At 45.0% G+C, this 27,750-nt stretch overlaps 1 protein-coding gene across 2 annotated transcripts in view; it reads right to left on the bottom strand.

The window, feature by feature from the left end:
• LOC129856843 (transcription initiation factor TFIID subunit 2-like) overlaps positions 1–26,546 on the bottom strand; it is a 50,933-nt gene extending 24,387 nt beyond the window's left edge. For both annotated transcript variants that reach the window (XM_055924557.1, XM_055924559.1), the window contains exons 1-15: positions 25,950–26,546; positions 25,753–25,807; positions 24,372–24,532; positions 23,910–24,028; positions 23,445–23,586; positions 22,540–22,771; positions 20,293–20,477; positions 19,703–19,816; positions 16,461–16,560; positions 10,712–10,797; positions 9,298–9,433; positions 8,544–8,698; positions 4,437–4,551; positions 4,131–4,240; positions 3,137–3,202 (exon numbers count right to left, since the gene is read on the bottom strand). In XM_055924557.1, the coding sequence (XP_055780532.1) occupies positions 3,137–3,202; positions 4,131–4,240; positions 4,437–4,551; positions 8,544–8,698; positions 9,298–9,433; positions 10,712–10,797; positions 16,461–16,560; positions 19,703–19,816; positions 20,293–20,477; positions 22,540–22,771; positions 23,445–23,586; positions 23,910–24,028; positions 24,372–24,532; positions 25,753–25,807; positions 25,950–26,014 (1,841 nt within the window). In that variant the 5' untranslated portion in view covers positions 26,015–26,546. The remainder of the gene's footprint in view (positions 1–3,136; positions 3,203–4,130; positions 4,241–4,436; positions 4,552–8,543; positions 8,699–9,297; positions 9,434–10,711; positions 10,798–16,460; positions 16,561–19,702; positions 19,817–20,292; positions 20,478–22,539; positions 22,772–23,444; positions 23,587–23,909; positions 24,029–24,371; positions 24,533–25,752; positions 25,808–25,949) is intronic.
• Positions 26,547–27,750: the final 1,204 nt, after the last annotated feature.

Here is a 27,750-nt window from a genome sequence, read left to right as displayed (position 1 = left end):
GAAGGGGAACAGTATAAAGTAGTAGTAGAGAGAGAGAAGGGGAACAGTATAAAGTAGTAGAGAGAGAGAGAAGGGGAACAGTATAAAGTAGTAGAGAGAGAGAGAGAAGGGGAACAGTATAAAGTAGTAGAGAGAGAGAGAAGGGGAACAGTATAAAGTAGTAGAGAGAGAGAGAAGGGGAACAGTATAAAGTAGTAGAGAGAGAGAGAAGGGGAACAGTATAAAGTAGTAGAGAGAGAGAGAGAGAGAGAAGGGGAGCAGTATAAAGTAGCAGAGAGAGAGAGAGAGAGAGAAGGGGAGCAGTATAAAGTAGAGAGAGAGAGAGAAGGGGAACAGTATAAAGTAGTAGAGAGAGAGAGAAGGGGAACAGTATAAAGTAGTAGAGAGAGAGAGAGAGAGAGAAGGGGAGCAGTATAAAGTAGCAGAGAGAGAGAGAGAGAGAGAAGGGGAGCAGTATAAAGTAGTAGAGAGAGAGAGAGAGAAGGGGAACAGTATAAAGTAGTAGAGAGAGAGAGAGAAGGGGAACAGTATAAAGTAGTAGAGAGAGAGAGAGAAGGGGAACAGTATAAAGTAGTAGAGAGAGAGAGAGAGAGAGAAGGGGAGCAGTATAAAGTAGTAGAGAGAGAGAGAGAGAGAAGGGGAACAGTATAAAGTAGTAGAGAGAGAGAGAGAGAGAAGGGGAACAGTATAAAGTAGTAGAGAGAGAGAGAGAGAGAGAGAGAGAGAGAGAGAGAGAGAGAGAAGGGGAACAGTATAAAGTAGTAGAGAGAGAGAGAGAGAGAAGGGGAACAGTATAAAGTAGTAGAGAGAGAGAGAGAGAGAGAGAGAGAGAGAGAGAGAGAGAGAGAAGGGGAACAGTATAAAGTAGTAGAGAGAGAGAGAAGGGGAACAGTATAAAGTAGTAGAGAGAGCGAGAGAGAGAAGGGGAACAGTATAAAGTAGTAGAGAGAGAGAGAGAGAGAAGGGGAACAGTATAAAGTAGTAGAGAGAGAGAGAGAGAGAAGGGGAACAGTATAAAGTAGTAGAGAGAGAGAGAGAGAGAGAGAGAGAGAGAGAGAGAGAGAGAGAAGGGGAACAGTATAAAGTAGTAGAGAGAGAGAGAAAGAGAGAAGGGGAGCAGTATAAAGTAGTAGAGAGAGAGAGAGAAGGGGAACAGTATAAAGTAGTAGAGAGAGAGAGAGAAGGGGAACAGTATAAAGTAGAGAGAGAGAGAGAGAGAGAAGGGGAACAGTATAAAGTAGTAGAGAGAGAGAAGGGGAACAGTATAAAGTAGAGAGAGAGAGAGAGCGAGAGAGAGAGAGAAGGGGAACAGTATAAAGTAGAGAGAGAGAGAGAGCGAGAAGGGGAACAGTATAAAGTAGTAGAGAAAGAGAGAGAGAGAAGGGGAACAGTATAAAGTAGTAGAGAGAGCGAGAGAGAGAAGGGGAACAGTATAAAGTAGTAGAGAGAGAGAGAGAAGGGGAACAGTATAAAGTAGTAGAGAAAGAGAGAGAGAGAAGGGGAACAGTATAAAGTAGTAGAGAGAGCGAGAGAGAGAGAGAGAAGGGGAACAGTATAAAGTAGTAGAGAGAGAGAGAAGGGGAACAGTATAAAGTAGTAGAGAGAGAGAGAGAAGGGGAACAGTATAAAGTAGTAGAGAAAGAGAGAGAGAGAAGGGGAACAGTATAAAGTAGTAGAGAGAGAGAGAGAGAAGGGGAACAGTATAAAGTAGTAGAGAGAGAGAGAAGGGGAACAGTATAAAGTAGTAGAGAGAGAGAGAAGGGGAACAGTATAAAGTAGTAGAGAGAGAGAGAGAGCGAGAGAGAGAGAGAGAGAAGGGGAACAGTATAAAGTAGTAGAGAGAGAGAGAAGGGGAACAGTATAAAGTAGTAGAGAGAGAGAGAAGGGGAACAGTATAAAGTAGTAGAGAGAGAGAGAGAGAGAGAAGGGGAGCAGTATAAAGTAGTAGAGAGAGAGAGAGAGAGAGAAGGGGAACAGTATAAAGTAGTAGAGAGAGAGAGAAGGGGAACAGTATAAAGTAGTAGAGAGAGAGAGAGAAGGGGAACAGTATAAAGTAGTAGAGAGAGAGAGAGAGAGAGAAGGGGAGCAGTATAAAGTAGTAGAGAGAGAGAGAGAGAGAGAAGGGGAACAGTATAAAGTAGTAGAGAGAGAGAGAGAGAAGGGGAACAGTATAAAGTAGTAGAGAGAGAGAGAAGGGGAACAGTATAAAGTAGAGAGAGAGAGAGAAGGGGAACAGTATAAAGTAGTAGAGAGAGAGAGAGAGAGAAGGGGAACAGTATAAAGTAGTAGTAGAGAGAGAGAAGGGGAACAGTATAAAGTAGTAGAGAGAGAGAGAAGGGGAACAGTATAAAGTAGAGAGAGAGATAGAAGGGGAACATTATAAAGTAGTAGAGAGAGAGAGAAGGGGAACAGTATAAAGTAGTAGAGAGAGAGAGAGAGAGAGAAGGGGAACAGTATAAAGTGGTAGAGAGAGAGAGAAGGGGAGCAGTATAAAGTAGTAGAGAGAGAGAGAGAGAAGGGGAACAGTATAAAGTAGTAGAGAGAGAGAGAAGGGGAACAGTATAAAGTAGTAGAGAGAGAGAGAAGGGGAACAGTATAAAGTAGAGAGAGAGATAGAAGGGGAACATTATAAAGTAGTAGTAGAGAGAGAGAAGGGGAACAGTATAAAGTAGTAGAGAGAGAGAGAAGGGGAACAGTATAAAGTAGTAGAGAGAGAGAGAGAAGGGGAACAGTATAAAGTAGTAGAGAGAGAGAGAGAAGGGGAACAGTATAAAGTAGTAGAGAGAGAGAGAGAGAGAGAGAGAGAGAGAAGGGGAACAGTATAAAGTAGTAGAGAGAGAGAGAGAGAGAGAAGGGGAACAGTATAAAGTAGTAGAGAGAGAGAGAGAGAAGGGGAACAGTATAAAGTAGTAGAGAGAGAGAGAAGGGGAACAGTATAAAGTAGAGAGAGAGAGAGAAGGGGAACAGTATAAAGTAGTAGAGAGAGAGAGAGAGAGAAGGGGAGCAGTATAAAGTAGTAGAGAGAGAGAAGGGGAACAGTATAAAGTAGTAGAGAGAGCGAGAGAGAGAGAAGGGGAACAGTATAAAGTAGTAGAGAGAGAGAGAGAGAGAGAAGGGGAACAGTATAAAGTCTTACTCCATAGCAGACAGGTCCATGTCAACCTCCTCCCCGTTCATCAAAGGGATCTTCTTCTTCTTGTTTCTGGAAGAAAATAGAAACTCTCAGGAGGTGGAGATAAACTGAGGGACACTTGGTCCTCCAAACTACAGCTAAGAAGGCATTGCATTAGGCTTGGTCCTCCAAACTACAGTCAAGACGGCATTGAATTAGGCTTGGTCCTCCAAACTACAGCTAAGACAGCAGTGCATTAGGCTTGGTCCTCCAAACTACAGCTAAGACAGCAGTGCATTAGGCTTGGTCGTCCCAAACTACAGCTAAGACAGCAGTGCATTAGGCTTGGTCGTCCCAAACTACAGCTAAGACAGCAGTGCATTAGGCTTGGTCGTCCCAAACTACAGCTAAGACAGCAGTGCATTAGGCTTGGTCCTCCAAACTACAGCTAAGACAGCAGTGCATTAGGCTTGGTCGTCCCAATCTACAGCTAAGACAGCAGTGCATTAGGCTTGGTCCTCCAATCTACAGCTAAGACAGCAGTGCATTAGGCTTGGTCCTCCAATCTACAGCTAAGACAGCAGTGCATTAGGCTTGGTCCTCCAAACTACAGCTAAGACAGCAGTGCATTAGGCTTGGTCGTCCCAATCTACAGCTAAGACAGCAGTGCATTAGGCTTGGTCGTCCCAATCTACAGCTAAGACAGCAGTGCATTAGGCTTGGTCCTCCAAACTACAGCTAAGACAGCAGTGCATTAGGCTTGGTCGTCCCAATCTACAGCTAAGACAGCAGTGCATTAGGCTTGGTCGTCCCAAACTACAGCTAAGACAGCAGTGCATTAGGCTTGGTCCTCCAAACTACAGCTAAGACAGCAGTGCATTAGGCTTGGTCCTCCAAACTACAGCTAAGACAGCAGTGCATTAGGCTTGGTCGTCCCAAACTACAGCTAAGACGACATTGCATTAGGCTTATTGAAATGTGTTAGTAATAACAACAGAAACAAGATGCTTGAGTTTACCGTCTGCTCTTGGAGTGGCAGGGGATGTCGTGCTTCAGACTGTTCTCTTCGATCTGTAGCGTGTGGTTGAAGGATCCATCCAGCTCCTGTACTGTCACCTTGATGGGTCCCTACAGAACAAAGACAGTGATTCACCTTTCTACTAAATCTCAGACTTGGGTCAAACATAAAATGTCAAATATTTGCGGTAGCTTGATTTAGCTTTGCTGGTACAATGGAACCAATCGAATCGTCCCAAAAGTGCTAACTGCGCCCATCCGCCGCACACCAGTAAAGTTAAACCAACTCAGTTCAAAGAGGACCTACCACATATTTCTGTGTTCCAGAGGAGGTGTAGTCCTGTCGGATCTCCAGTTCTAGAACGTTCCGTTTCCTGTTGAAGGCAAAACTGCCAAAGAACTTCACCACCGCACTCTGGTCTCTGTGGGCTTTGAATTAAGGCTAATATCTAAAACTGAAACAATTACAGTCCAGATCCCAATCAGGGGCACAATGGTAGTTCAACGTAATAACGAGAGCAATCAGCGTGAATCATTAAATTACTGCAGTGTAATAACCACAGGAATGTTTTGGGAAAATGTTGGTGATATGGTATATTTCCAGTTGTATAGTGGATATTAAATCATCCAAAGCCTTGATATTACATACAGACTATAAATAGACACGACCTTTCTGCTGACATGTACAATACATTTCCATGTCAGTTGACAACTCTGGACATTACAGTGAACTTATAAGATACAAAATCAGTCATCTGAAAAAGCAAAACGCATATATACGGGTCATCAGTTGAAGAGTTCAATTATTACACTGCTTAAAGAGGCTTTATAACCAGGCCAGTCAGTCGTTAGTGTTCTAACCAGGCCAGTCAGTCGTTAGTGTTCCAACCAGGCCAGTCAGTCGTTAGTGTTCTAACCAGGCCAGTCAGTCGTTAGTGTTCCAACCAGGCCAGTCAGTCGTTAGTGTTCTAACCAGGCCAGTCAGTCGTTAGTGTTCTAACCAGGCCAGTCAGTCGTTAGTGTTCTAACCAGGCCAGTCAGTCGTTAGTGTTCTAACCAGGCCAGTCAGTCGTTAGTGTTCTAACCAGGCCAGTCAGTCGTTAGTGTTCTAACCAGGCCAGTCAGTCCTTAGTGTTCTAACCAGGCCAGTCAGTCGTTAGTGTTCTAACCAGGCCAGTCAGTCGTTAGTGTTCCAACCAGGCCAGTCAGTCGTTAGTGTTCTAACCAGGCCAGTCAGTCGTTAGTGTTCTAACCAGGCCAGTCAGTCGTTAGTGTTCTAACCAGGCCAGTCAGTCGTTAGTGTTCTAACCAGGCCAGTCAGTCGTTAGTGTTCTAACCAGGCCAGTCAGTCGTTAGTGTTCTAACCAGGCCAGTCAGTCGTTAGTGTTCTAACCAGGCCAGTCAGTCGTTAGTGTTCTAACCAGGCCAGTCAGTCGTTAGTGTTCTAACCAGGCCAGTCAGTCGTTAGTGTTCTAACCAGGCCAGTCAGTCGTTAGTGTTCTAACCAGGCCAGTCAGTCGTTAGTGTTCTAACCAGGCCAGTCAGTCCTTAGTGTTCTAACCAGGCCAGTCAGTCGTTAGTGTTCTAACCAGGCCAGTCAGTCCTTAGTGTTCTAACCAGGCCAGTCAGTCGTTAGTGTTCTAACCAGGCCAGTCAGTCCTTAGTGTTCTAACCAGGCCAGTCAGTCTTTAGTGTTCTAACCAGGCCAGTCAGTCATTAGTGTTCTAACCAGGCCAGTCAGTCGTTAGTGTTCTAACCAGGCCAGTCAGTCGTTAGTGTTCTAACCAGGCCAGTCAGTCGTTAGTGTTCTAACCAGGCCAGTCAGTCGTTAGTGTTCCAACCAGGCCAGTCAGTCGTGTTCTAACCAGGCCAGTCAGTCGTTAGTGTTCCAACCAGGCCAGTCAGTCAGTAGTGTTCCAACCAGGCCAGTCAGTCGTTAGTGTTCCAACCAGGCCAGTCAGTCGTTAGTGTTCTAACCAGGCCAGTCAGTCGTTAGTGTTCTAACCAGGCCAGTCAGTCGTTAGTGTTCTAACCAGGCCAGTCAGTCGTTAGTGTTCCAACCAGGCCAGTCAGTCCTTAGTGTTCTAACCAGGCCAGTCAGTCGTTAGTGTTCTAACCAGGCCAGTCAGTCGTTAGTGTTCTAACCAGGCCAGTCAGTCCTTAGTGTTCTAACCAGGCCAGTCAGTCCTTAGTGTTCTAACCAGGCCAGTCAGTCCTTAGTGTTCTAACCAGGCCAGTCAGTCGTTAGTGTTCTAACCAGGCCAGTCAGTCGTTAGTGTTCTAACCAGGCCAGTCAGTCGTTAGTGTTCCAACCAGGCCAGTCAGTCGTTAGTGTTCTAACCAGGCCAGTCAGTCATTAGTGTTCTAACCAGGCCAGTCAGTCGTTAGTGTTCTAACCAGGCCAGTCAGTCGTTAGTGTTCTAACCAGGCCAGTCAGTCATTAGTGTTCTAACCAGGCCAGTCAGTCCTTAGTGTTCTAACCAGGCCAGTCAGTCATTAGTGTTCTAACCAGGCCAGTCAGTCGTTAGTGTTCTAACCAGGCCAGTCAGTCCTTAGTGTTCTAACCAGGCCAGTCAGTCCTTAGTGTTCTAACCAGGCCAGTCAGTCCTTAGTGTTCTAACCAGGCCAGTCAGTCGTTAGTGTTCTAACCAGGCCAGTCAGTCGTTAGTGTTCTAACCAGGCCAGTCAGTCCTTAGTGTTCTAACCAGGCCAGTCAGTCCTTAGTGTTCTAACCAGGCCAGTCAGTCGTTAGTGTTCTAACCAGGCCAGTCAGTCGTTAGTGTTCTAACCAGGCCAGTCAGTCGTTAGTGTTCTAACCAGGCCAGTCAGTCCTTAGTGTTCTAACCAGGCCAGTCAGTCGTTAGTGTTCTAACCAGGCCAGTCAGTCGTTAGTGTTCTAACCAGGCCAGTCAGTCCTTAGTGTTCTAACCAGGCCAGTCAGTCCTTAGTGTTCCAACCAGGCCAGTCAGTCGTTAGTGTTCTAACCAGGCCAGTCAGTCGTTAGTGTTCTAACCAGGCCAGTCAGTCATTAGTGTTCTAACCAGGCCAGTCAGTCCTTAGTGTTCTAACCAGGCCAGTCAGTCCTTAGTGTTCTAACCAGGCCAGTCAGTCGTTAGTGTTCTAACCAGGCCAGTCAGTCGTTAGTGTTCTAACCAGGCCAGTCAGTCATTAGTGTTCTAACCAGGCCAGTCAGTCCTTAGTGTTCTAACCAGGCCAGTCAGTCGTTAGTGTTCCAACCAGGCCAGTCAGTCCTTAGTGTTCTAACCAGGCCAGTCAGTCCTTAGTGTTCTAACCAGGCCAGTCAGTCATTAGTGTTCTAACCAGGCCAGTCAGTCGTTAGTGTTCTAACCAGGCCAGTCAGTCGTTAGTGTTCTAACCAGGCCAGTCAGTCATTAGTGTTCTAACCAGGCCAGTCAGTCCTTAGTGTTCTAACCAGGCCAGTCAGTCGTTAGTGTTCTAACCAGGCCAGTCAGTCGTTAGTGTTCTAACCAGGCCAGTCAGTCATTAGTGTTCTAACCAGGCCAGTCAGTCGTTAGTGTTCTAACCAGGCCAGTCAGTCCTTAGTGTTCTAACCAGGCCAGTCAGTCCTTAGTGTTCTAACCAGGCCAGTCAGTCCTTAGTGTTCTAACCAGGCCAGTCAGTCGTTAGTGTTCTAACCAGGCCAGTCAGTCCTTAGTGTTCCAACCAGGCCAGTCAGTCGTTAGTGTTCTAACCAGGCCAGTCAGTCGTTAGTGTTCTAACCAGGCCAGTCAGTCCTTAGTGTTCTAACCAGGCCAGTCAGTCCTTAGTGTTCTAACCAGGCCAGTCAGTCGTTAGTGTTCCAACCAGGCCAGTCAGTCGTTAGTGTTCTAACCAGGCCAGTCAGTCCTTAGTGTTCTAACCAGGCCAGTCAGTCCTTAGTGTTCTAACCAGGCCAGTCAGTCCTTAGTGTTCTAACCAGGCCAGTCAGTCATTAGTGTTCTAACCAGGCCAGTCAGTCATTAGTGTTCTAACCAGGCCAGTCAGTCCTTAGTGTTCTAACCAGGCCAGTCAGTCATTAGTGTTCTAACCAGGCCAGTCAGTCATTAGTGTTCTAACCAGGCCAGTCAGTCCTTAGTGTTCTAACCAGGCCAGTCAGTCATTAGTGTTCTAACCAGGCCAGTCAGTCGTTAGTGTTCTAACCAGGCCAGTCAGTCGTTAGTGTTCTAACCAGGCCAGTCAGTCCTTAGTGTTCTAACCAGGCCAGTCAGTCATTAGTGTTCTAACCAGGCCAGTCAGTCCTTAGTGTTCTAACCAGGCCAGTCTGAGGGAGCTGAAAGGACACACCCACTGCTTGATGAGGGTCCTATGTCCTAACTATTCATCTGTTATTACAGTGTTATAGTCACATTACAACCTCTCCCTCAAGTGGTATGATTGACAGGTGAAAGGATACACCCACTGCTTGATGAGGGGTCCTATGTCCTTCCCCGACACGTTGGAGATGGACTTGAGGAAGCTGTGGGTGGATACCAGCATCTGACTCCACATATGTGACTGGTACTTCTGCGAGGACGCTGTACTGGCCAGGCTTAGTAACTTGTTGAACACCTAGCAGATAGGAAACAGAATCATCTAGTTCATGTATCTGACTCCACATGTGACTGGTACTTCTGCGAGGACGCTGTACTGGTCACTCAGGAGCTGAACAGGGGAAGAGTCAATGTAGTGCTGGGATCTGATGTAGTGCTGGGATCTGGTGCAGGGATCTGATACTGGGATCTGATGTGGTGCTGGGATCTGGTGTGGTGCTGGGATCTGATGTAGTGCTGGGATCTGATGTAGTGCTGGGATCTGGTATAGTGCTGGGATCTGATGTAGTGCTGGGATCTGATGTAGTGCTGGGATCTGATGTAGTGCCGGGATCTGATGTAGTGCTGGGATCTGATGTTGTACTGGGATCTGATGTAGTGCTGGGATCTGGTGTAGTGCTGGAATCTGTAGTCCAATGATTTGAGGATTGAAAATGCTTTCCTCCATGAAACTGCTAGTAGTTGAACTGGAATGACCCAGACTCAGTATGAATAAACTCTAGTGTTGAATCCCTGTAGGTATTAGTGTTTAAACAACTAGACTTCACGTGTAGACAGATGTTTACCAGAACCAGCACACTAGATGATGGATTATTACATTGATTATAAAGTACTCACCTGCAGCATGAACTCCATGCTGATCCTGTTCTCAATGAGCCTCATGACCAGGTGGGCTTTACACTGGAACATCTTATAGTACTTCCAGGACAGGGTGTGAGGGTGCTTGATGGAGAAGTGGAGGTGAGGGGTAGGACTAAGAGAGGGAGAGAGAGAGATGAGAGGGAGGGGGGAGAGAGTGAGGGATGAGGAGAGAGAGGTGAGGGGGGAGAGAGGGAGGGATGAGGAGAGAGAGATGAGGGGGGAGAGTGAGAGGAGGGAGAAAGAGAGAGGAGAGAGGGAGAGGAGGGAGAGAGAGAGAGAGGAGGGAGAGAAGAGAGAGATGAGAGGGGGGAGAGAGTGAAGGATGGAGAGAGAGATGAGATGGGGGAAAGAGTGAGGGATGAGGAGAGAGAGATGAGAGGGGGGAGAAAGAGAGGAGAGAGAGAGTAGGGAGAAAGAGAGAGGAGAGGGAGGAGGGAGAAAGAGAGAGGGAGGAAGATTAAGATCAGAAAAAAAACTACTTCTCAACAACACCTCACTCCATCTCCTCAGCTTGTAAACTGTAGCATCTTTAAGATAAACTACAACGTGGAGTTACTAGCCAAGTCATTGACAGGCAGTACACAGACAGGCGTAAGTGTTTGCATAACGTGTCGATAGCTCTCCAAGCCCACTCCAGGAGTGTAGAGAGAGGTCTGATTTATGACAAACACTTGAGATGGTGCCAGCGGTTTATTGGGTTGGAATGAATCAACTCCACTCTTCACTTGTTCCTTTACTCTCCCGTTGGAAATCTTCACATCGGCATATAGGTTGATAATTAAAACCGGAACACCACTTCTCTGTGAGAGATACAGGCTTGTAGACCAACACCCTTCAACAGCAGTAGCAACAGGAATGTCTGACCTGTAATTTACTTGCTACTAGGTGGTTGTAGACTGGTAGAACAGACAACACATTCATCCTCCTCATTGGCGACACAAATCAAAGTGTGTTGACACTGAAAGTAAGAGGTTGTTTAAGCAATAAGGCACCAGGGGGTTTGTGGTATATGGCCAATACACCACGGCTAAGGGCTGTTCTTAGGCACGACGCAACACGGAGTGCCTGGACACAGCCCTTAGCCGTGGTATATTGGCCATATACCACAAACCCCAGAGGTGCCTTATTGCTATTATAAACTGGTGACCAATGTAATTAGAGCAGTAAAAATGAATGTTTTGTCGTATCAATGGTATACGGTCTGACATACCACGGCTGTCAGCCAATCAGCATTCAGGGGGTGGAACCACCCAGTTTATAACAGAAAACAGATTCATCCCCCTCATTGGAGCCACATATCAAAGTGTGTTGACACTGAAAGTAGGTGGTTCTCATGCAATACATCAGCCATGTTAAATGACCTTTGAAACCAACAGGGAGCTGCTCTCACTTGTCCTTGTCTTTGCCTCCACCGAAGGTCGGGTGTAAGAGAACTCCTCCCATCTTCAGCTCATACTCCACCATCTTGTCCAGTTCCTGAGAGAAAACCACACTTCATATAGTCATGTGTTTATTTAGCAGAGTGGGACCAGCATTACCAATATAGTCATGTGTTTATTTAGCAGAGTGGGACCAGCATTACCAATATAGTCATGTGTTTATTTAGCAGAGTGGGACCAGCATAACCAATATAGTAATGTTTTTATTTAGCAGAGTGGGACCAGCATTACCAATATAGTTGTGTGTTTATTTGGCAGAGTGGGACCAGCATAACCAATATAGTCATGTGTTTATTTAGCAGAGTGGGACCAGCATAACCAATATAGTAATGTGTTTATTTGGCAGAGTGGGACCAGCATTACCAATATAGTCATGTGTTTATTTGGCAGAGTGGGACCAGCATAACCAATATAGTCATGTGTTTATTTGGCAGAGTGGGACCAGCATAACCAACATAGTCATGTGTTTATTTAGCAGAGTGGGACCAGCATAACCAATATAGTCATGTGTTTATTTAGCAGAGTGGGACCAGCATAACCAATATAGTAATGTTTTTATTTAGCAGAGTGGGACCAGCATTACCAATATAGTCATGTGTTTATTTGGCAGAGTGGGACCAACATAACCAATATAGTCATGTGTTTATTTAGCAGAGTGGGACCAGCATTACCAATATAGTTGTGTGTTTATTTAGCAGAGTGGGACCAGCATAACCAATATAGTTGTGTGTTTATTTGGCAGAGTGGGACCAGCATAACCAATATAGTCATGTGTTTATTTAGCAGAGTGGGACCAGCATAACCAATATAGTAATGTGTTTATTTGGCAGAGTGGGACCAGCATTACCAATATAGTCATGTGTTTATTTGGCAGAGTGGGACCAGCATAACCAATATAGTTGTGTGTTTATTTAGCAGAGTGGGACCAGCATAACCAATATAGTCATGTGTTTATTTGGCAGAGTGGGACCAGCATAACCAATATAGTCATGTGTTTATTTAGCAGAGTGGGACCAGCATAACCAATATAGTAATGTTTTTATTTAGCAGAGTGGGACCAGCATAACCAATATAGTAATGTGTTTATTTGGCAGAGTGGGACCAGCATTACCAATATAGTCATGTGTTTATTTAGCAGAGTGGGACCAGCATTACCAATATAGTCATGTGTTTATTTGGCAGTGGGACCAGCATAACCAATATAGTAATGTGTTTATTTAGCAGAGTGGGACCAGCATTACCAATATAGTCATGTGTTTATTTGGCAGAGTGGGACCAGCATAACCAATATAGTTGTGTGTTTATTTGGCAGAGTGGGACCAGCATAACCAATATAGTAATGTTTTTATTTAGCAGAGTGGGACCAGCATTACCAATATAGTCATGTGTTTATTTGGCAGAGTGGGACCAGCATAACCAATATAGTTGCGTGTTTATTTGGCAGAGTGGGACCAGCATAACCAATATAGTAATGTTTTTATTTAGCAGAGTGGGACCAGCATAACCAATATAGTAATGTTTTTATTTAGCAGAGTGGGACCAGCATAACCAATATAGTTGTGTGTTTATTTAGCAGAGTGGGACCAGCATAACCAATATAGTTGTGTGTTTATTTGGCAGAGTGGGACCAGCATAACCAATATAGTCATGTGTTTATTTAGCAGAGTGGGACCAGCATAACCAATATAGTAATGTGTTTATTTGGCAGAGTGGGACCAGCATTACCAATATAGTCATGTGTTTATTTGGCAGAGTGGGACCAGCATAACCAATATAGTCATGTGTTTATTTGGCAGAGTGGGACCAGCATAACCAATATAGTCATGTGTTTATTTAGCAGAGTGGGACCAGCATAACCAATATAGTAATGTTTTTATTTAGCAGAGTGGGACCAGCATAACCAATATAGTAATGTGTTTATTTGGCAGAGTGGGACCAGCATTACCAATATAGTCATGTGTTTATTTGGCAGAGTGGGACCAGCATTACCAATATAGTCATGTGTTTATTTAGCAGAGTGGGACCAGCATTACCAATATAGTCATGTGTTTATTTGGCAGTGGGACCAGCATAACCAATATAGTAATGTGTTTATTTAGCAGAGTGGGACCAGCATTACCAATATAGTCATGTGTTTATTTGGCAGAGTGGGACCAGCATAACCAATATAGTTGTGTGTTTATTTGGCAGAGTGGGACCAGCATAACCAATATAGTAATGTTTTTATTTAGCAGAGTGGGACCAGCATTACCAATATAGTCATGTGTTTATTTGGCAGAGTGGGACCAGCATAACCAATATAGTTGCGTGTTTATTTGGCAGAGTGGGACCAGCATAACCAATATAGTAATGTTTTTATTTAGCAGAGTGGGACCAGCATTACCAATATAGTCATGTGTTTATTTGGCAGTGGGACCAGCATAACCAATATAGTAATGTGTTTATTTAGCAGAGTGGGACCAGCATTACCAATATAGTTGTGTGTTTATTTAGCAGAGTGGGACCAGCATAACCAATATAGTTGTGTGTTTATTTGGCAGAGTGGGACCAGCATAACCAATATAGTCATGTGTTTATTTGGCAGAGTGGGACCAGCATAACCAATATAGTCATGTGTTTATTTGGCAGAGTGGGACCAGCATTACCAATATAGTCATGTGTTTATTTGGCAGAGTGGGACCAGCATAACCAATATAGTCATGTGTTTATTTGGCAGAGTGGGACCAGCATAACCAATATAGTCATGTGTTTATTTAGCAGAGTGGGACCAGCATAACCAATATAGTAATGTTTTTATTTAGCAGAGTGGGACCAGCATTACCAATATAGTCATGTGTTTATTTGGCAGAGTGGGACCAACATAACCAATATAGTCATGTGTTTATTTAGCAGAGTGGGACCAGCATTACCAATATAGTTGTGTGTTTATTTAGCAGAGTGGGACCAGCATAACCAATATAGTTGTGTGTTTATTTGGCAGAGTGGGACCAGCATAACCAATATAGTCATGTGTTTATTTAGCAGAGTGGGACCAGCATAACCAATATAGTAATGTGTTTATTTGGCAGAGTGGGACCAGCATTACCAATATAGTCATGTGTTTATTTGGCAGAGTGGGACCAGCATAACCAATATAGTCATGTGTTTATTTGGCAGAGTGGGACCAGCATAACCAATATAGTTGTGTGTTTATTTAGCAGAGTGGGACCAGCATAACCAATATAGTTGTGTGTTTATTTGGCAGAGTGGGACCAGCATAACCAATATAGTCATGTGTTTATTTAGCAGAGTGGGACCAGCATAACCAATATAGTAATGTGTTTATTTGGCAGAGTGGGACCAGCATTACCAATATAGTCATGTGTTTATTTGGCAGAGTGGGACCAGCATAACCAATATAGTCATGTGTTTATTTGGCAGAGTGGGACCAGCATAACCAATATAGTCATGTGTTTATTTAGCAGAGTGGGACCAGCATAACCAATATAGTAATGTTTTTATTTAGCAGAGTGGGACCAGCATAACCAATATAGTAATGTGTTTATTTGGCAGAGTGGGACCAGCATTACCAATATAGTCATGTGTTTATTTGGCAGAGTGGGACCAGCATAACCAATATAGTTGTGTGTTTATTTGGCAGAGTGGGACCAGCATAACCAATATAGTAATGTTTTTATTTAGCAGAGTGGGACCAGCATAACCAATATAGTTGTGTGTTTATTTGGCAGAGTGGGACCAGCATAACCAATACAGTAATGTTTTTATTTAGCAGAGTGGGACCAGCATAACCAATATAGTTGTGTGTTTATTTGGCAGAGTGGGACCAGCATAACCAATATAGTTGTGTGTTTATTTGGCAGAGTGGGACCAGCATTACCAATATAGTCATGTGTTTATTTAGCAGAGTGGGACCAGCATTACCAATATAGTAATGTTTTTATTTAGCAGAGTGGGACCAGCATTACCAATATAGTCATGTGTTTATTTGGCAGAGTGGGACCAGCATAACCAATATAGTAATGTTTTTATTTAGCAGAGTGGGACCAGCATTACCAATATAGTTGTGTGTTTATTTAGCAGAGTGGGACCAACATAACCAATATAGTAATGTGTTTATTTAGCAGAGTGGGACCAGCATAACCAATATAGTCATGTGTTTATTTAGCAGAGTGGGACCAGCATAACCAATATAGTTGTGTGTTTATTTGGCAGAGTGGGACCAGCATAACCAATATAGTTGTGTGTTTATTTGGCAGTGGGACCAACATAACCAATATAGTAATGTTTTTATTTAGCAGAGTGGGACCAGCATAACCAATATAGTTGTGTGTTTATTTGGCAGAGTGGGACCAGCATAACCAATATAGTTGTGTGTTTATTTGGCAGAGTGGGACCAGCATAACCAATATAGTAATGTTTTTATTTAGCAGAGTGGGACCAGCATAACCAATATAGTCATGTGTTTATTTGGCAGAGTGGGACCAGCATAACCAATATAGTCATGTGTTTATTTGGCAGAGTGGGACCAGCATAACCAATATAGTTGTGTGTTTATTTGGCAGAGTGGGACCAGCATAACCTATTCCCTATATTTGTATTTTTTTTATTTAACCTTTATTTAACTAGGCAAGTCAGTTAAGAACAAATTCTTATTTACAATGACGGCCTACCCTGGCCAAAACCCCAACGACGCTGGGCCAATTGTGCGCCGCCCGATGGGACTCCCAATCACGGCCGTATGTGATACAGCCTGGATTCGAGCCAGGGACTGCAGTGACACCTCTTGCACTGAGATGCAGTGTCTCTGCTCCAGTGGCGGTACTGGTTCACCCCCTACCTCTTTGATCCAGTGGAGGTTCTGGTTCACCCCCTACCTCTTTGATCCAGTGGAGGTTCTGGTTCACCCCCTACCTCTTTGATCCAGTGGAGGTTCTGGTTCAACTCCTTACCTCTTTGATCCAGTGGAGGTTCTGGTTCACCCCCTACCTCTTTGATCCAGTGGAGGTTCTGGTTCACCCCCTACCTCTCTGATCCAGTGGAGGTTCTGGTTCAACTCCTTACCTCTTTGATCCAGTGGCGGTACTGGTTCAACTCCTTACCTCTTTGATCCAGTGGAGGTTCTGGTTCACCCTTTACCTCTCTGATCCAGTGGAGGTTCTGGTTCACCCCCTACCTCTTTGATCCAGTGGCGGTACTGGTTCAACTCCTTACCTCTTTGATCCAGTGGCGGTACTGGTTCAACTCCTTACCTCTTTGATCCAGTGGAGGTTCTGGTTCAACTCCTTACCTCTTTGATCCAGTGGAGGTTCTGGTTCACCCTTTACCTCTCTGATCCAGTGGAGGTTCTGGTTCAACTCCTTACCTCTTTGATCCAGTGGCGGTACTGGTTCAACTCCTTACCTCTTTGATCCAGTGGCGGTACTGGTTCACCCTTTACCTCTTTGATCCAGTGGAGGTTCTGGTTCAACTCCTTACCTCTTTGATCCAGTGGAGGTTCTGGTTCACCCTTTACCTCTCTGATCCAGTGGAGGTTCTGGTTCAACTCCTTACCTCTTTGATCCAGTGGAGGTTCTGGTTCAACTCCTTACCTCTTTGATCCAGTGGAGGTTCTGGTTCACCCTTTACCTCTTTGATCCAGTGGAGGTTCTGGTTCACCCTTTACCTCTTTGATCCAGTGGAGGTTCTGGTTCAACTCCTTACCTCTTTGATCCAGTGGCGGTACTGGTTCACTCCAAAGGTCTTCTTCAGGTACAGACCATAGATGTAGCCAGAGATCCCCTTCAGCACCCACTCATCAGCCCTACAGAACAGACCAGACAACAGGTAAGGAGACCCCTCCAGGCGACCGGCAAGGAGACCCCTCCAGGCGACCGGTAAGGAGACCCCTCCAGGCGACCGGCCAGACAGGCAAGGCGACCGGCCGGAACGACGTCATTTTAACCAGTTTGGAAAACGTTTACTAACTTACCTTTTATTGCATAAAAAAAGAGAAACAATATACTTTATTCAACCATGGTGGTTTTTAACTCAGACTAATTTAATGAATACTGGCCGTAGCTTCATGTAATGAGATGAAATCCTGTGAAAATGTGTAACACACAGAAAGTGCTAAACCTCTCTTTACAAGCTGGATACGAGCTCAGTTTCAGAAAACAAGCTGACTTCAATTACAGGCTTGAAAAGAAATGAAACCACAAGATTAATTGCAAGCAGGTGACTGGGTCTCCGTATCAAAAAGAGAAAGGCCTATTTGATTTCTCTGTGGTCTTACACAACTGTGGCTTTTTAATACAAGACACATAAATAAGACTAAGTGGAGCTTCCACATCTGACTTAGTTTTAAACACTTAATAAGACAGGGGGTCCATTGTTTGCAGGGATCCTTTGAAGCCGTCGTGAAACCTCAGCCTCCACAACTGACAGCAGTCGCACTTTTGCCAAGAGTCCCACCCCCCCTCAGCTGTAGACACGTTGCCAAACACAAACACAGATTCATCATACTGGGACACTCTCAGCTATGCCAAAGCTTTGCTCAATTCCTGCCTGGTACTGAATACAATGATGAAATAGAATTTCAGTAATCTCTCTGTACTAGACTTGTAGAAATCTGGATAGGAACCCACGGTTACCACGCTGTTCTTAGGAAACAACAATTCCAAATAACACTGACGAGCTCCTTGGCCACCGACGAGCTCCTTGGCCACCGACGAGCTCCTAGGTTGAACCAGGAGTGCTTCTTACGTTTGATGTGTGTGTGTGTGTGTGTGTGTGTGTGTGTGTGTGTGTGTGTGTGTGTGTGTGTGTGTGTGTGTGTGTGTGTGTGTGTGTGAGAATGTGTGTGTGTGTGAGAATGTGTGTGTGTGTGAGAATGTGTGAGTGAGAATGTGTGTGAGTGAGAATGTGTGAGTGAGAATGTGTGTGAGTGTGTGAATGTGTGTGAGTGTGTGAATGTGTGTGAGTGTGTGAATGTGTGTGAGTGTGTGAATGTGTGTGAATGTGTGAATGTGTGTGTGGTCTCTGTAGGCTGCTCCACCACTCCACTATAATCCGTCTGGTATTACTCAGTACCTGTAGGCTGCTCCACCACTATAACCCGTCTGGTATTACTCAGTACCTGTAGGCTGCTCCACCACTATAACCCATCTGGTATTACTCAGTACCTGTAGGCTGCTCCACTATAACCCGTCTGGTATTACTCAGTACCTGTAGGCTGCTCCACCACTATAACCCGTCTGGCATTACTCAGTACCTGTAGGCTGCTCCACCACTATAACCCGTCTGGTATTACTCAGTACCTGTAGGCTGCTCCACCACTATAACCCGTCTGGTAGTACTCAGTACCTGTAGGCTGCTCCACTATAACCCGTCTGGTATTACTCAGTACCTGTAGGCTGCTCCACCACTATAACCCATCTGGTATTACTCAGTACCTGTAGGCTGCTCCACTATAACCCGTCTGGTATTACTCAGTACCTGTAGGCTGCTCCACCACTATAACCCGTCTGGTATTACTCAGTACCTGTAGGCTGCTCCACTATAACCCGTCTGGTATTACTCAGTACCTGTAGGCTGCTCCACCACTATAACCCGTCTGGTAGTACTCAGTACCTGTAGGCTGCTCCACTATAACCCGTCTGGTATTACTCAGTACCTGTAGGCTGCTCCACCACTATAACCCGTCTGGTAGTACTCAGTACCTGTAGGCTGCTCCACTATAACCCGTCTGGTATTACTCAGTACCTGTAGGCTGCTCCACCACTATAACCCATCTGGTATTACTCAGTACCTGTAGGCTGCTCCACCACTATAACCCGTCTGGTATTACTCAGTACCTGTAGGCTGCTCCACCACTATAACCCGTCTGGTATTACTCAGTACCTGTAGGCTGCTCCACCACTATAACCCATCTGGTATTACTCAGTACCTGTAGGCTGCTCCACCACTATAACCCGTCTGGTATTACTCAGTACCTGTAGGCTGCTCCACCACTATAACCCGTCTGGTATTACTCAGTACCTGTAGGCTGCTCCACCACTATAACCCGTCTGGTAGTACTCAGTACCTGTAGGCTGCTCCACCACTATAACCCATCTGGTATTACTCAGTACCTGTAGGCTGCTCCACCACTATAACCCATCTGGTATTACTCAGTACCTGTAGGCTGCTCCACCACTATAACCCGTCTGGTATTACTCAGTACCTGTAGGCTGCTCCACCACTATAACCCGTCTGGTATTACTCAGTACCTGTAGGCTGCTCCACCACTATAACCCGTCTGGCATTACTCAGTACCTGTAGGCTGCTCCACCACTATAACCCGTCTGGTATTACTCAGTACCTGTAGGCTGCTCCACCACTATAACCCGTCTGGTAGTACTCAGTACCTGTAGGCTGCTCCACCACTATAACCCGTCTGGTATTACTCAGTACCTGTAGGCTGCTCCACCACTATAACCCATCTGGTATTACTCAGTACCTGTAGGCTGCTCCACTATAACCCGTCTGGTATTACTCAGTACCTGTAGGCTGCTCCACCACTATAACCCATCTGGTATTACTCAGTACCTGTAGGCTGCTCCACCACTATAACCCGTCTGGTATTACTCAGTACCTGTAGGCTGCTCCACCACTATAACCCATCTGGTATTACTCAGTACCTGTAGGCTGCTCCACCACTATAACCCGTCTGGTATTACTCAGTACCTGTAGGCTGCTCCACCACTATAACCCATCTGGTATTACTCAGTACCTGTAGGCTGCTCCACCACTATAACCCGTCTGGTATTACTCAGTACCTGTAGGCTCCACCACCACTATAACCCGTCTGGTATTACTCAGTACCTGTAGGCTGCTCCACCACTATAACCCGTCTGGTATTACTCAGTACCTGTAGGCTGCTCCACCACTATAACCCGTCTGGTATTACTCAGTACATTACTCACCAGGACATCCTGGAGATGAAGCAGCCAAAGAACTGCTGGGCCAGAGCCTGAGCTAAACACTGTCTGGTCAGGGGGGTCTGGTCTATGATCAGGGCACTGTGGAGCAGATTAGTACTGACAGGAGAGAGGAAGAGAGACAGGGGGGGGGGGGGAAAGAGAGAGAGGGGGGCAAGAGAGAGGGAGAAGGGAGAGCGAGCAAGGGGGAGAGGGAGAGAGCGGGGGGAGAGGGGTACGGGAGAAGAAAAACCATGTTCAGTTTGACTTGTGCCAAAACAAGTCAGCATTATGAAAAGTGAAAGCGAGAAATGAATGGTTGAGGAGAGCTGTTCTTTGTCCCCAGAGGGAAACTGCAAAAGCACCTGAGGTGCAGGGTCTTAACAGAGTAAATATTGACGTAATAGTTCTAAATCAAACTATTTTCAGTGAAAAACTCGAGGAAAATGTAAAACGTTAAAACAAACAGTGAGAAGTTTCCACAATACGATGTAAATATCCAAACGTTGCGAAACATCGTTCTAAAGTAAAAATGTTTTGTTGATGGAGAGTAAAGCCACATAAAGAACGGTATCGGGACTAGAGACTGTAGCCACCTGAAGATGCTCATGGACGCGTAGGAAGACACCTGGACGTAGGCCTCGTCCACAAACACAGTCTTGAAGCAGGAGTAAGGATATCGACAGGTCAGGATCTCCTCGTAGAACTCAAAGATCTCATGCAGGTAGGACATGGAGTGTTTCAACAGGGGCAGGAGCTGGGGCAAACAGAAGTGGGTCACCTGGGAAAAGGAAAAGTATCTTTAAAAGGTGTCAACGCAGCAACATTACAGAAGTTCCCTCTGGGGGGGGGGGGGATACACTTATTCTGTTTCTGTTGTATTCTATCAAAACGTATGTTTGAAGAGAACCATCTTGGACAATATGTCAGCATAGCACGCCGGGTTCCTAGACTGATTCACACATCCTTGAAGCTTCTTCAACCAACAGAGTATAATGAGTCATTCTCCACCTAGTGGTCGTAGGTGGAAAGGAAATCTGCTTAAATATACACAGAGTGGACAAAACATTAGGAACACCTGCTAGTTCCATGACATAGCCTGACCAGGTGAATACAGGTGAAAGATATGATCCCTTACTGATGTCACTTTGTTAAATTCACTTCAATCAGTGTAGATGAAGGGCAGGAGACAGGTTAAAGAAGGATTTTTAAGCCTTGAGACAAGGATTGTGTATGTGTGTCATGCAGAGGGGGAATGGGCAAGACAAAAGATTTAAGTGCCTTTGAACAGGGTATGGTAGTAGGTGCCAGGCGCACCAATTTATGTCAAGAACTGCAATGCTGCTGGGTTTTTCCACACACACACACACACACACACACAAACAACAGTTTCCCGTGTGGATCAAGAAGAACGGTCCACCACCCAAAGGACATCCAGCCAACTGGACACAACTGTGGGAAGCATTGGAGTCAACATGGGCCAGCATCCCTGTGGAACACTTCCGACACCTTGTAGAGTAGATGCCCCGACGAAGGTGTTCCTAATGTTTTGTACACTCAGTGTATATGTCAACATATTTTACCCTACATGGTTGCCTGCCTCTATTCTCTACTGGCTTCTACTAAATCCATTCTCCTTTCAGAACACTCTATGGGCTTCTACTAAATCCATTCTCCTTTGAGAACACCCTACCTGCTTCTACTAAATCCATTCTCCTTTCAGAACACCCTATTGGCTTCTACTAAATCCATTCTCCTTTCAGAACACCCTATTGGCTTCTACTAAATCCATTCTCCTTTCACAACACCCTACCTGCTTCTACTAAATCCATTCTCAACACCCTACCTGCTTCTACTAAATCCATTCTCCTTTCAGAACACCCTACCTGCTTCTACTAAATCCATTCTACTTTCAGAACACCCTACTGGCTTCTACTAAATCCATTCTCCTTTCACAACACCCTACTGGCTTCTACTAAATACATTCTCTTTTCACAACACCCTACTGGCTTCTACTAAATACATTCTCCTTTCAGAACACCCTACTGGCTTCTACTAAATACATTCTCCTTTCACAACACCCTACTGGCTTCTACTAAATCCATTCTCCTTTCAGAACACCCTACTGGCTTCTACTAAATCCATTCTCCTTTCACAACACCCGACCTGCTTCTACTAAATCCATTCTCCTTTCACAACACCCTACCTGCTTCTACTAAATCCATTCTCCTTTCAGAACACCCTACCTGCTTCTACTAAATCCATTCTCCTTTCAGAACACCCTACCTGCTTCTACTAAATCCATTCTCCTTTCAGAACACCCTACCTGCTTCTACTAAATCCATTCTCCTTTCACAACACCCTACCTGCTTCTACTAAATCCATTCTCCTTTCAGAACACCCTACCTGCTTCTACTAAATCCATTCTCCTTTCACAACACCCTACCTGCTTCTACTAAATCCATTCTCCTTTCACAACACCCTACCTGCTTCTACTAAATCCATTCTCCTTTCACAACACCCTACCTGCTTCAACTAAATCCATTCTCCTTTCACAACACCCGACCTGCTTCTACTAAATCCATTCTCCTTTCACAACACCCTACCTGCTTCTACTAAATCCATTCTCCTTTCACAACACCCTACCCGCTTCAACGAAATCCATTCTCCTTTCACAACACCCGACCTGCTTCTACTAAATACATTCTCCTTTCAGAACACTCTATGGGCGTCTACTAAATCCATTCTCCTTTCAGAACACCCTACTCTATGGGCGTCTACTAAATACATTGTGATGGGTAATGCTGGGTTTCTATGCAATGGTTTTCCACAGTACACAGTACCTCATGCATGTAGGGGTCGACCAGGATCTCAAAGGGCCCGACAGACAGTGAGATGTTGGAGGCAGCGGTGGGGGTGGGGAGGACGTAGTGGAAGGTCTTCTTCCTCATGTCATGGGTATAGACCGTCTCTACCAAGTCCCCACAGGACACAGCCACCATAGAGGCATCCACTGTGAACTCCAGCTTCCAGGTGCACAGCTCAGAGTACGAGTCCACACAGGGGAACCAGAACCTGGGAGAGGAAGACCGGTGGACAACAGTGTAGCTAGTCAAGGAGCAAGGAAGGATGAGGCTTGTGACAACATATCTGATAGTATTACATGGAGGAGAATGAGAGGGAATGACAGAGAGACAGACAACAGAGAGATAGAGAATGACAGAGAGCGAGGAGAGAGATAGAGAATGACAGAGAGCGAGGAGAGAGATAGAGAATGACAGAGAGCGAGGAGAGAGATAGAGAATGACAGAGAGCGAGGAGAGAGATAGAGAATGACAGAGAGCGAGGAGAGAGATAGAGAATGACAGAGAGCGAGGAGAGAGATAGAGAATGACAGAGGGCGAAGAGAGAGATAGAGAATGACAGAGGGCGAAGAGAGAGAATGACAGAGGGCGAAGAGAGAGAATGACAGAGGGCGAAGAGAGAGAATGACAGAGAGCGAAGAGAGAGAATGACAGAGAGCGAAGAGAGAGAAAGAGGAGAGAGAATGACAGAGAGAGAGAGGAGAGAGAATGACAGAGAGAGAGAGGAGAGAGAATGACAGAGAGAGAGAGGAGAGAGAATGACAGAGAGAGAGGAGAGAGAATGGCAAAGAGAAGATAGAGGAGAAAGAGAGACACTAGACCAGCGTAGACAGCACAGAGAATAAAAGTCTGAATATGACATCCATCAACGTCTCCCTCCCCACCTTGTGGAGTTCTGGTATCCGAAGGAGAAGACGTGTGCTCCTCTCTCAGCCATGCTCCCCTCTACGTCAGGCACCACAAAGTGAAGGCCTCCTTTAGGCTGGTCCAGAGAGAACTCGATGTACACCTTCAGCACATTCATCTCTGAAGACATACAAACAGTCAATTATCTACAGGGCACTAAGTTCCATTGTACATAAACAATATTTTAAAGCTTCTGATGCTATGCATTAAGCTAAGAGCATTGCAGGACATTAGCCTGGTTCCAGGTGTGTTGGTGCTATATAAACAGATCTAGGACCAACCAGGCTATCAGAATACGCCTTGAACCTTCATATTCAAACTACAGAGCCAAGACTCAGATGAGTCAGATGCAACGGAGGTCAGTCATTCACCAAAGGTCATAATATAGATGAACCCAATTCAGAGACAACATTTCACTGGAACAAGACGAGGTTCAGTATTACCGTCTCCCTGCTTCCACAGCTCCGAGGGGACTTTGATGACCAGCTCGCCGTGTCCAGCATCTGGGTCCACGGCACTGACTGCTGCTGTGTAGGCACTGGAGAAATAGTTCAGGTTCCTCCTGCAAGGGAAAGGGCAGAGAGAGGAAGAGGGGAGGACTTACTGCAAGTCAGTGTTATGAAAGTAGCTGTGTAATACAGGGGTGACTCAAGTCTTCTCCTTTATTCCTCCTGTCCTCCTCCCTCCACTTTACATACATTTATGTAATTTAGCAGGCACTCTTGTCCAGAGCAACTTAGTGTGCCTTCCACTAAGGTCGATAAAACAACCACATATCACAGTCATTGTTTCTTGTGAAAACATCAGAAAGAAGAACATTGGAGGATGAGATGTTCTGTTGTTTTCTGTTTCCTTCATGGAGAGTTATGAATACTAGACCATGTGTGTATGAGGACAATACTTACTGCTTGGACTCGTGGTGGCAGACCTCTAGAGTAGGGTCATTGTAAATGAATGGTGCTTCCAGGTCGTTGACTCGGACCCTGTAGATCCTGCACTGCTTGCTGTTGAGTTTGATCCGGTTCAGGTTGACCACAGTTGGGAAGATGGTCAGCTCCACAAAGCCCTGTCAAATAGAGGGGTGTGTCAGTTGACAAGGATGAGAAACTAGACCGGTTCTACAGATACAACAGGGATATAGTCTACAGCTAGGTTCTACAGATACAACAGGGATATAGCCTACAGCTAGGTTCTACAGATACAACAGGGATATAGTCTACAGCTAGGTTCTACAGATACAACAGGGATATAGTCTACAGCTAGGTTCTACAGATACAACAGGGATATAGTCTACAGCTAGGTTCTACAGATACAACAGGGATATAGTCTACAGCTAGGTTCTACAGATACAACATGGATATAGTCTACAGCTAGGTTCTACAGATACAACAACAGGGGTATAGTCTACAGCTAGGTTCTACAGATACAACATGGATATAGTCTACAGCTAGGTTCTACAGATACAACAACAGGGGTATAGTCTACAGCTAGGTTCTACAGATACAACAACAGGGATATAGTCTACAGCTAGGTTCTACAGATACAACAGGGATATAGTCTACAGCTAGGTTCTACAGATACAACAGGGATATAGTCTACAGCTAGGTTCTACAGATACAACAGGGATATAGTCTACAGCTAGGTTCTACAGATACAACAGGGATATAGTCTACAGCTAGGTTCTACAGATACAACAGGGATATAGTCTACAGCTAGGTTCTACAGATACAACAGGGATATAGTCTACAGCTAGGTTCTACAGATACAACAGGGATATAGTCTACAGCTAGGTTCTACAGATACAACAGGGATATAGTCTACAGCTAGGTTCTACAGATACAACAGGGATATAGTCTACAGCTAGGTTCTACAGATACAACAGGGATATAGCCTACAGCTAGGTTCTACAGATACAACAACAGGGATATAGTCTACAGCTAGGTTCTACAGATACAACAGGGATATAGCCTACAGCTAGGTTCTACCGATACAACAGGGATATAGCCTACAGCTAGGTTCTACCGATACAACATGGATATAGCCTACAGCTAGGTTCTACAGATACAACAGGGATATAGTCTACAGCTAGCTTCTACAGATACAACAGGGATATAGTCTACAGCTAGGTTCTACAGATACAACAGGGATATAGTCTACAGCTAGGTTCTACAGATACAACAACCGGGATTTAGCCTAAGTGATGGTGATGAAAAACAGCATTTTATTGCGGGTACTTGGGGGAACTATAGCTAACGAATATATTTACTACGATATAACGTCACTTACAATCACAGACTTTCTTTGGAAGTTGATGTTGTTGATGCAGACAACCTGGTGAGTCGTGTAGGAATAAACATGACATATAACAGGTTAACACATTGAGGAAGAACGTCGCTACAGTATTGTATAATGTGCCAAGTAATAACTTAAGGACAAACGTGTGTGCACAGCTAACTAAGCCAAAGGTAATAGAAAATACTTATAATTTAAAAGGCCGCGGGCTCTCAAATCCCTTGTCCTTCTTCCGGTTCATCTTGATTTCATGCATTGATACGGTATATGAATTTGATCATGTTCGTTAACTACGGGTTTGACGCGATGGTCGTGTGGACTGGAAAGTTCTTCCTGTATCCACAAAGAAAGCACCAGTGATGCTCAAGGCTTTCCACGCATTAAATATTGTAAGACAACTGTAATAATTTAAGCGACTATCTTGCTAGCTAGCTATATTTCCAGTCCTAATAAATCCCAAATGTAATGAGTTCATGCGCAGTGAATGTGGCGATTTAGCTAGCTAACGTTAGTCAGTTGGCTAGTGCTAACGTTAGCTAGTTAACAGCCAACGTTAACACAACACTTTCAGCCATTCTTCCCCGCCGGCTGTCTGTGCAATGCTATCATTGTCTCAAACGCATTTTCCAGATATGCACGCTACCAAAGACTATCATTCAGCTTTTCAAGAATCAATTCTGCTTCAAATGAGCATTTTTGTCAATGTTGAGTTCCAAAAACATCCAACAATATCCTCTCCGTCCGACCAACCGCTCAAAGTTCTTCTTCATGTTTTGTGATTTTAAAATGGCGGTTGACAACCAAAAGGTGCATTACCGCCACCAACTGGACTGGAGTGTTAATCCATTACATTTTACTGCTCGAAGTGTTGTGATTGTTGAGCGGTCGTCACTAGCTACCAAATCCACAAAGTCGTAAACCCCGCCCATTTTGACAATATAACTTTTAAATGTATTTTATTTAACCTTTATTTAACCAGGCAAGTCAGTTAAGAACAAATTCTTATTTTCAGTGACGTCCTAGGAACAGTGGGAACACTGCCTTGTTCAGGGGAAGAACGACAGATTTTTACCTTGTCAGCTCGGGAATAGATCTTGCAACCGTTCGGTTACTTGTCCAACGCTCTAACCACGAGGTTACTTGTTTCTAACTTCTTAAAATTAGATTTTAAAACCAACCCTAACCTAAACCACACTGATAACGTATACCTAACCATAACCTTAAATTAAGACCAAACATAAATGTTTTGTTTTCTTGAATATTAACGATATAGCCATTTTACAGATACAAAAAATAAAACATATCTAGCGGGAACGGTTGTGATTCGGTCAGTGCTATCTTGGTTCCCCATTGAATTTGACATTTAAAATGGTTAAGGTCAGGGTTAAGGTTAGGTTAGGACTTTTAGAAACATTTTTGACTTTTTTAACATTAAATAGATTTGGGAATGGGTGGAAAAATGGGCTTTTGGATGTCACATCCAGGCCTGTGCTTAACCTCAAGGATCATATCACCTCTACCTTACCTGACACTCTAGACCCACTTCAATTTGCTTACCGCCCCAATAGATCCACAGACGATGCAATCACCATCACTCTGAACACTGCCCTATCCCATCTGGACAAGAGGAATACCTACGTAAGAATGCTGTTCATTGACTGTAGCTCAGCATTCAACACCATAGTACCCGCCAAGCTCATCATTAAGCTCGGGGCCCTGGGTCTGAACCTCACCCTGTGCGACTGGGTCCTGGACTTCCTGACGGGCCGCCCCCAGGTGGTGAAGGTAGGAAACAACACCTCCACTTCGCTGATCCTCAACACAGGGGCCCCACGGGGGTGAAGGAAGGAACAACACCTCCACTTCGTTGCTCCTCAACACAGGGGCCCCACGGGGGTGAAGGTAGGAAACAACACCTCCACTTCGCTGATCCTCAACACAGGGGCCCCACGGGGGTGAAGGTAGGAAACAACACCTCCCCTTCGCTGCTCC

The sequence above is a fragment of the Salvelinus fontinalis genome, chromosome 6 (assembly GCF_029448725.1).
Source record: "Salvelinus fontinalis isolate EN_2023a chromosome 6, ASM2944872v1, whole genome shotgun sequence".
NCBI lineage: Eukaryota > Metazoa > Chordata > Actinopteri > Salmoniformes > Salmonidae > Salvelinus > Salvelinus fontinalis.
The sequence above is the reverse complement of the archived record's forward strand: the minus strand, read 5'-3'. Positions and strand labels throughout refer to the sequence as shown.